This window comes from Sinocyclocheilus anshuiensis, unplaced genomic scaffold (genome assembly GCF_001515605.1).
Source record: "Sinocyclocheilus anshuiensis isolate Anshui unplaced genomic scaffold, SAMN03320099.WGS_v1.1 scaffold251, whole genome shotgun sequence".
Classification (NCBI taxonomy): Eukaryota; Metazoa; Chordata; class Actinopteri; order Cypriniformes; family Cyprinidae; genus Sinocyclocheilus; species Sinocyclocheilus anshuiensis.
The window spans coordinates 206,343-216,534 of NW_015549579.1; the positions used below are offsets into that span (position 1 = coordinate 206,343).

Below are 10,192 nucleotides of genomic sequence, written 5' to 3' on the forward strand. Positions count from 1 at the left end.
TGTCGCTTTGACAGACATTGTATGGAATCATTATTAATACTTTAGATAATAAAGCAAACCCATTCCTTTTTAGAAGAGAGACGGTGGTCTGAATTCATTATCACGAATGTTCCAAATGTGAATCACTGTTTCAGTCTAATTGAGGCAGGGTGAGGTTCATATCCAAAAACAATAAATTACTGCCACTGGCACCACCTACCTCGACTTTTGAATAACAGTAAAAATCACAGATATACACAGACATCTTAAAGGGATAGATTCCCCAAAAATTAAAATTATTTTCCTTCATCGTCATGTCATTCCAAATCTCTATGATCTTTGGAATATTCCAACTGTTTGTGTCCATAATAAAAACATTGGACCCCAATGACTTTCACTGGACAAGAGAAAAGAACAATGTACACAAATGACGGCATAATTTTAAGGCTCCTTTTTAAGGCTTCAGGATATGTTTGGTTTTGTTCAGAACAGAATATTTCCATACTGTTTGTACTAGTGTGTTAAACTGATGAAAGATTTGCGTTTACATTGTTACAAAAATCTATTTTAAATAAATGCTATTCTTAGAACTTTATATTCTTCAAAGAATCCCGGAAAAAAAAATCTATCAGGGTTTCCTTTCATAAAATATAAAACAGTTCTTTTTAACTGCAATATTTATATTTTAAGTTTCCACTGTTTTCAAATTAAAGACATATGGTACATGCTTTTTTTACCTACAAAATCAACAAGCAGCTACTATAATATTATAGTATGTTTTTATTAAAAATAGCTTCTTTTTTTTTTTTTAATTACGGCAAAGTCTCACCATTTATGCATTATGAAACATTTTCATATTGCTTCAAAAATAGAAGCTGATGAATCAGATTAATCTAAATTAGTATCAACTGTGATTATGCAAATAAACATATTTTATCAACATAATGTAATATTTCCTTATTGACTCATTATTTAAAAAATGACCTTTTTTTATTTATTTACAAATAAGCAAATTTATTTCAGAGATGATAACTGAGTCCTGCTCGCTGAATTAAACATGCAACATAATGAGGTCATAAGACAGCAGTTGCATGCTACTGTTTGAAATATTTATCACTGCAAAATACATACTGTCTCAATGTTATTTAATGAAAAAAAGGCAGTTCGCGGCAAGCAGTATGTCAGTATTTTATTCCAAACATATCCTTTGTCTTTTGAGGAAAACTGTTTTTTCCCCTCATTATTAAGTCTGCTTGGGCAGACTGCAGCATGTGTTTCTTTGTGAGTGACCTACTTCCGCATACGAGGTGATAAACATCTGCCTAAATAGCTAAACCTCATTAGCAAACACTACCTGAACACACTCTGTATGTCACAATGTACAAAGGTCTCTCTGGATCATTTAATGATCAGAAAGCATGTCAATGCTGCTCTCACCTCGCTGAGCCGAGAGATAATTGTTGCTGCATCACCACTTATGTTGACGCAGACATGTGTTGTTGACCCACCGAGGCATATACGCAGATGACTATTTGCACTGAAGTACTTCCTGACAGGGCCTGTCATATAGGCTGCCACATTTCCTGTTTGCATGCAATAGATATGTGCACATGTACAAATGTGTACTCACCCTTTTCTTAAGAGCTTCTAGGGAGTCAAACTCCAGCTTGGCTAGATTGACTTGGATATGTTTAGGAACATCGGGAATGACGAATGCCAGGATGAATTTGAAGGCAAGGAGAACATGCTGCAATAAACAGAAAAAGACAACTTTACTACACAGTTTTCATGGACTGTCATTATGTAATTGTCTATATGTAATATATTTCAGTTCTAATTACACCTCGAATAGCTTTTATGTGTTTAAAAGCAACTTGAAAATGTCTAATTCCAGACTGATCAATGCCATTTAACAGAGAGGCCTTTTTTTTTTACAATGTGAACCTCTCTTGACAAACAGAGACTGATCAAATCAAAAGGGAATGTATTTCAGTAATACTGAATGGCTGGATGATTTTTATGGCTCTCTTTGTGTTCAAAGGCCACATTAGTGAGATGTATGCTGCTGGCAGAGTGTCAGCTGTCAGTGTGTTAAATAGATCACCACATGCCCACTGCCTCTGAAACCAGCTCGCTATTCACCTTTGTGTGATCCAAAGAGATCTAAAGAACTCTTGATGGTTTAAGTACATTTATTAATAATACATGCATACTTTAACTCTTTTCAACAGAATGATGTCCCGGCTTTATTTCAATTCTGACCTTAAAGTTAATGAAATGACACTGCAGTGCATGTAACTTCTGTAATGTGAATACATAAATTTAAGGGTGGAATGGGTTTTGCTGTTGGCTTACAAAAAAACTAGAGTGAAAGATAGTTCACTCAAAATTTTGTCATCATTTACTCACCCTCTTGTCCATAAGCCTTTCGTTCATCTTTTAAACACAAATGGAGATATTATAATGTAACGGGGATTTCGGTCCCTACATTCAAATTCACCCAAAACTTCATAAAAACACTGTAAAAGTAATTCATATGAATAAAGCGGCTTAATCCAAGTCTTCAAAAGAGACACAATAACTTCATACGATGAACAGATTTAATGTAAGCTTTCATTTTAATCTAAACATTGATTAACACACCTACATGGAGTACATCAAAGATGGTAAACACAGAAGCTCAAAAATTGCTAGCTTGACGCATGAGAACAAATCTCATTCATACTTGAATTTCAAACATGCTTGTGTTATATGTGAGAACAAACCTCAATGGTTCTTGTAAGTCAAGTGAACTCGTATGAGCTTGTTTACCATATTTGATGATCTATATGTACATTAAATGCCTCAATTAAATCTCTTCATTATATAAACTGATTGTGTCTCCTCAGAAGACTCGGATCAAACCACTGAATTCATATGGATTTTTTTATGGATTTTTTTTATTTTTTTAAGATGTCTGTATGAACCTTTTTGAAGTGTCAGAAGTGTTGTTTGCATGAATCTTTCATGCAAAAAAAGACAAATCTCTAAGGTTTTGTTAAAAATATCTTCATTTGAGTTTCAAAAATGAACAAAAGTGTGATGGATTTGGAACAACATGAGGGTGAGCAACTGATGTAACAATTTTCATTTTTAGGTGAACTAACCTTTCAAACATTTCTTAAATGTAGCACAGTTAGCTCACAAATGCAAGCGATAGTCTATACAATTCACTATAAAACTGCATCTGTCTTAATATCCCTGTTAGTCAGCTATTGTTGACTAATGTGGAAAATGTTCCAGCTCTGCTTTGGATGCAGTAGTTTAGCTCAGACATCAATGATCAGTGTCAACACTCTAAAAAGCTCCTGAAAGTCAGAGAAGAGACATTAGCTAAAGCTGTGACTGATGGAGACAAAGGAACCCCTGGGACTCGTCAACCGATTTCTGTGAAAACCAAAACAAAATCTGCTCTTTCTTGTGTGGGTGACATAAATTAGGATTATGTCATTATAAATTATGTAGTGAAAGACTGAATATTTTGATATTGCTTGGGAAATACACCAAAATCCAAATTGCTCTTTTGAGACTCTGGGCCATTTACACGCACAAACATTCACATAGTTCATTATCTGAACTTAAATGACCCAAATTCATATAAATATATGAATCATCACACTCAAGACCCATAAACATGACAGCAACTGTAGCTTTATTGTGCTAGAAAACCTTGGTTTCATCTAAATTTCATTCATATTTAACAGTAAATGTATTCTCCTGGTTCTGAACAGGTTCTGAATGCTCTGGACTAGGTTTTCATTAAAGCTATCTCAATATTGAAATATACCAGCACACTTTACTTTTGGGATGGTATCTGCAGGTGATGAGCAGAGCTGGTTTCCTTCAAACATGATGCTTAGAATTTAGGTTCATCAGACTAGAGAATCTTTTTTCTCACAGTCTGAAGGCCTTTTAGGTGCTTTTTTGCTAATTCCAAGTATGTTTTCATGTGTCTTCACTGAGGAGAGGATTGAGTTTGGCCACACCGCCATAAAGCCCAGATCGGTGGAGTGTTGCAGTGATGTTTGTCCTTTTGTAGATTTCTCCTATCTCCAAATATGATTATAGAGCTCAACTAGAGTGACCATCAGGTTCTTGGTCACCACACTAACCAAAGCCCTTCTCCATCAGTTGCTCAGTTTGGCCAGGAGGCCTGCTCTAGGAACAGTCCTGGTTGCTTCAAACTTCTTCCATTAAGGGTAACAGAGACTACATGCTTCTGTGAACCTTCAATGAAGCAGATTTTTTTTCTCTGAACTCTTCCCCAGATGTGTAGCTTGACGCAAACCTGTTTCTGAGCTCTACGGGCAGTTCTTTTGACCTCGGGGCTTGGATTTTGCTCTGATATGCATTATCAGCTGTTAGACCTTTTATTAAGATGTGTGTCTTTCCAAATCATACCCATTCAATTGAATTTGCCACAGGTTAACTTCACTCTGTCGTAACATCTACAAGCAATATGAATGCTCCTGAGCTAAATTTCAACTGTCCCAGATAAGAGTATGAATACTTACGCAATGGAATCATTTAAGCTTTTTATTTTTAATAAATTTGCGAAGATGTTAAAAACCTGTTTGAATTTGCCACAGGTTAAAATCACTTGCAGTGTAGTAACATCTACAAGCAATATGACTGCTCCTGAGCTAAATTTCAACTGTCCCAGATAAGGGTATGAATACTTATGCAATGGAATCATTTAAGTTTTTTTTTATTTTTACTAAATTTGCAAAGATGTGAAAACCTGTCTTTTGCTTTACCATTATGGCGTATGGAGTGTAGATTGATGTGGAAAAAAAGTCATTTAAATCAGTTTAACATAAGGCAGCAACAGCACTGTATACATATATATATATATATATATATACACATACACTAAATAGACTCAACAAACCTTGCCTCATTCTATGCTACGCAAAAGTACAGAAATGGTTGCTGTTAGCATATTGCTAAGCTAATAATGAGATATGCTAATTAAAATAAAAAAGAGCACATGCAAGTACTGGGTGAAATAGTCAGCTTTAATGGAACTTTTTTTATCAGCACTTTTTTCAGTCTTAAATGAAATTAGTTCAGTCAAACTTTAGTGCAGTCATAAAAATGTCTGCAATATTTTACAGGCTTTTTGTTCCATTGTTTATTGTCAAGTGTAGCGATGTATGAAGAACCTCTCATGCAAAAGTCACTTAAAACCAAGTCGCTTTCTATTGGTCAATGTGGCAAATTTGTGTGACAAACTTGAACCCAATGCAAAATATACGGAATTATTTTGCTCTTGTGAGCAATTCCAGATTGCGAAGATTTCATTTGTAATTACTTGATTTTGCCAGTGAAAATTTGCTGAACAATGGTTAATGTGACCACATTAGGATTTCGGTTCCTTAAAAAAAGGTTCCTTATAGCATAATTTTGGAACAGCCTTATCCTAGTGAGCATGCCTGCGATGCTTAGATAGGTAACTCAGTAGACTTTGGAACAGAACTCCTGTGTTTATCTGAAAATTTTTCACCAGCAAGCCTAAAGAAACTCTCTACACTAAATGTTGCAGTCAGATGGGGTTTGAGAGCACTGACTGAATGATTTATCTGTGATTTATCACAACAGAACATCAGTAACAGACAAGCACAGTCTCCTGCAGGGAGCTGCCTAAAACAAGCTGAGAGCATGTGCAGAAGTGTGACCCAAAATGATGTTGCATTTGAGCATGAACTGTGGAAAATGCCACCCTCTCTTCAGGCTGATTGCTGTCTGAGTGAGAGAGGGGTGTGATGCAGAGACTGAGAATCTCAGAACTGATATAACGAGAGAACAAAGCCTAGATTATTTGTGCAGTCACATTTTCCCCAGACAATTTTATCATTATTGCAGATGTACTTAAAAAGGCAAACACACCACAAATACAGACAAATATGGAATTGTTTAAATAGGTAAACAGAGCCCTAATAAATAAAATCCTAATATTAATATTTTCCTTTTTACAATATGTAATATAAGTCTCAGGTGTCCCCAGAATATATTATCATGTCTATCACGCTGAAATCATGCGTTTTAAACCATATAAGTTTAAACTTCTAATTTACGGTTTTCTGAGCGCACACATCTGAAGCACGTGCACAGAAACGGCAGTCACACGTCATGTGAGTACTAAACGAAAGTTCTCTTTCATGTCTTACTGTGCTTAAACTGTCAAATACACACGTTTATGTTAAAAACACACACGAGTTTCAAAAACAGTCGGTTATGTCTGTGGAGATAAACAGCTGGGAAAGAAATTGCATGTTTATATTAGATCTGTGTGGCACACACAAGTTTATGTTAAAAACACACGAGTTTCAAAAACAGTCGGTTATGTCTGTGGAGATAAACAGCTGGGAAAGAAATTGCATGTTTATATTAGATCTGAGTGGCAGCAGCGTAATATTCAGTAAATAAATCAATAAATTCACTGCTCTTGTCTCCTCTGAGACTGGGACTCTTTATGGACTATAGTGTTCTGTGCTCGTCAGTGCAGCCAAACACAGAACAGTTAGCATGCTTTGCTTGAACATTCCCCATGGCGTTAGAACTCGTAAACCATTGTCGCTTGCGAAAACACAATGGTGGCGCCGTGGTTGGAAACTTGCAGATTGAGGGGTGGTAATATTATAATAAGATTCCCTTTCTACGTCACAGGGGGTGCGAAATTTTATGCGTTTTTTTTTTTCACAAGCTTGCAGAGAAAGGCTTACAAAACAATTTACTGGGTTGTTCTTTTTCTTGTTTTTTGGGTTGGTAGATGTACCGGGGACCCGATTTTTGCACTTAAAGGGTTAGTTCACCTAAAAATGAAAATTCTCTCATTAATTACTCACCCTCATGTCGTTCCAAACCCGTAAGATCTTCGTTCATCTTTGGAACACAAATTAAGGTATTTTTGATGGAATTTACGTTCAGCATGCGCACGCTTTCTACTGAATGTAAATAACACTCATTACATTGATAACGTTCTGGGGTACTCTCCAAAATGGCTGAAGATGGTAACTTGGGGAGAAGAACTGCTGAATAAATTATGTTATTATTGATTTCTTGGCGCACAAAAAGTATTCTCGTAGCTTCGTAAAATTACGGTTGAACCCCTGATGTCACATGGACTATTTTACCAATGTCCTTGTTACGTTTCTGTATGTTGATCGTGGTAATATCATTGCTGTCTATGGGAGGGTCAGAGAGCTCTCAGATTCCATCAAAATATCTCGTTCATCTTTGGAACACAAATTAAGATATTTTTGATGGAATTTACGTTCAGCATTCGCACGCTTTCTACTGAATGTAAATACATTGATCATTACATTGATAACGTTCTGGGGTACTCTCCAAAATGGTTGAAGATGGTAACTTGAGGAGAAGAACTGCTGAATAAATTATGTTATTATTGATTTCTTGGCTAATGACAGAACTTTCATTTTTGGGTCAACTATCCCTTTAAACACTGAAAATTCAGATTTTCATGATTTGTCACCTTTAAAGAAGCTATAACATCAAAAGCAAAAATTTTGCTAAGGTGAAGACAGAGCATTTTATTGCAGTGTAATATAACTAATGTAACTAATATATGACCCTGGATCACAAAACCAGTCATAAGGGTCAATTTTTCGAAATTGAGATTTATACATCATCTGAAAGCTGAATGAACAAGCTTTTCATTGATGTATGGTTTGTTGTTATGATAGGACAATATTTGGCCGAGATACAACTATTTGAAAATCTGGAATCTGAGGGTGCAAAAAAATCCAAATATTGAGAAAATCGCCTTTAAAGTTGTCCAAATGAAGTTCTTAGCAATGCATATTACTAATCAAAAAAGTTTTGATATATTTACAGTAGGAAATTTACAAAATATCTTCATGGAACGTGATCTTTACTTAATGTCCTAATGATTTTAAAGAAAAAGAAAAGAAATAAAAATCAATAATTTTGACCCATACAATGTATTTTTGGCTATTGTTACAAATATACCCCAGCGACTTAAGACTGGTTTTGTGGTCCAGGGTCACATATAACAAAAAGCATTATGAGAAAGGAGAGGGTACCACCCATGATCTGTTCAGCCTGTTGATGACCAATCGCATGTGTGACCAGAGAACTGGAAGAAAATGTGTGTCGGAGAGGTGTCAGAGTCTTTCCAGGCTAGCCTTCATCCTCTTTAAGACGTGAGTGGAACGGAGTGAGAGAGAGTGTGAGAGGGCAGCCAGACACATCTGATCTTGCAGCGTGTCAGACATGGTTAGGGAGTCATGCAACAGCACAGTCTTCAGTTAAACAGCTCTGGAAGAGCCTGTCTGCTGGTTAACATGAGCACTCGCTGGGTGGGGTGCACACAAAAACACACACTCTCATTGTGTCCGATTGCTAATTTCGCCACTGACATCTAGACAGTCGCAGTCAAATCAGATTATATGAAAACCAAATTTGCCCTTTGTTATAATCATGTAGAAAGCCGTGCTGCAGATAATGACAAAACTCACAATGAGAGATTCTCATAGTATAGTACAACAATAAAATCACACAATGTCAGATCACAAAAACATGTGCCTAATAGAGTGATGCACCCAGAAATTAGTTAGCATGTTAGCTCTTCTGTTTCCATTGTTCTGAAGTCAGTGGGTTTTTTTAATGGGTTTTTGGTCCTGAAATGCCCTGAAATAAGTTCTATGGTAAACGACATAAAATACATTAGTAACATGCTTTTTAAAGCTTTTACTTGTCTTGAAAAGGCTGTTACTAATAATTGGCTAAATGGGACTACACAGGTTGTCGGCCCGGGGACATTAATCATCATCACACACTGAATAGGTAAACTCATCTACTCATTAGTCTGCTTGAGAAGTTGGAGGCTTAATAGTGGTGTAGATGGTTTATAGCCTACATTTAGGTTTTTACTTTTGCCAATTGTATTTAGGCTTTGAAAATGTATAAAAGTTGTTTTGATTTGTGAGGATTATCATGATGAACAAAATGTGGTAAGTATCATAAACTTTTGCTGGTCACAGAGCTTATTTTCTACGATAATCCAAAATCCAACTAAACAGTCCTATTGGGTTTTTGTTGAGCGAACCAGGGTTTTTTGCTAACTTCCGGGATGGCCTACAAAAATCACTGCAGTACAATAGTACAATACCAAACTTAAAGGGATAGTTAATCCGAAAATGGAAATTACGACCTTTAAGAATTTTCATTTTTGGGTGAACTATCCCTTTACTTTCAATACTTAGAGTGTAGCATTACTTGACAAAAGTTGTGGAAGTTTCTTTTGAACTGCAGCTTGCCTAGTTAGCTACTTATGGTCTATATCAGTTAAGCTATAGTTAAGCTGCTTATAGTTAAAAAGATGCAAGCTAATAAAGCTTCAGGACCTCAAGCTACAAAGAAGCACTACAAGCTACTAACAAACACACACACAAATACAAAAAAATGGAAAGAAATGAAATGAAAGAAATTAATTTCGATGAGGGCAGCATGACACAATATACATAAACTACACTTTTCAAAAGTTTGGAGTTTTTTTTTTTAAGTACCTTATGTTCACCAACACTGCATTTATTTTATGCACAATGCAGTAAAAACAGCAATATTGTGAAATATTAAAATTTAAAATAACTTTTTTATTTTTCTATCTTAAGGGGTCATATGATGCGATTTCAATTTTTCCTTTCTCTTTGGAGTGTTACAAGCTCTTGGTGCATAAAGAAGATCTGTAAAGTTGCAAAGACTAAAGTCTCAAATCCAAAGAGATATTCTTTATAAAGGTTAAGAGTCAACCACGCCTACCTAAAATGGCTCGTTCTAACACGCCACCACATGTCATTGTGTTTCACTCGTGTGTCATTGTGAAAGCGAAACTACTTTGTTTGGCCTTCCAAAAGAGGACGATATCCGCTTCGTCATGCCTCGAGCTGATCCGTGCTGGTCGCTGAGGAAATACATCAACTTCGTGCTGTCGATAGCCGGATCGGCTTTCACCGGGGACGAAGCGGAGTCCAGCCCAGGGTCGGCACATGTGGTTGCCATTCGACGAATCCGCCAGCCGCGCCATTCTCAAGCCCGCCGGCCGTTCCTCACTCTAGCCCGCCGGCCTCCACTCACTCAAGCACGCCGTGTGTGACGCTGTGTGTTTCGTTGTGAAAGCGAAACTACTTTG

At 36.4% G+C, this 10,192-nt stretch overlaps 1 protein-coding gene across 2 annotated transcripts in view; it reads right to left on the reverse strand.

Annotated features, from left to right (window-relative positions):
• LOC107657579 (anoctamin-10) overlaps positions 1-10,192 on the reverse strand; it is a 38,864-nt gene that overhangs the window by 6,222 nt on the left and 22,450 nt on the right. For both annotated transcript variants that reach the window (XM_016445732.1, XM_016445731.1), the window contains exon 13: positions 1,610-1,726. In XM_016445732.1, coding sequence (XP_016301218.1) covers positions 1,610-1,726 — 117 coding nt within the window. The remainder of the gene's footprint in view (positions 1-1,609; positions 1,727-10,192) is intronic.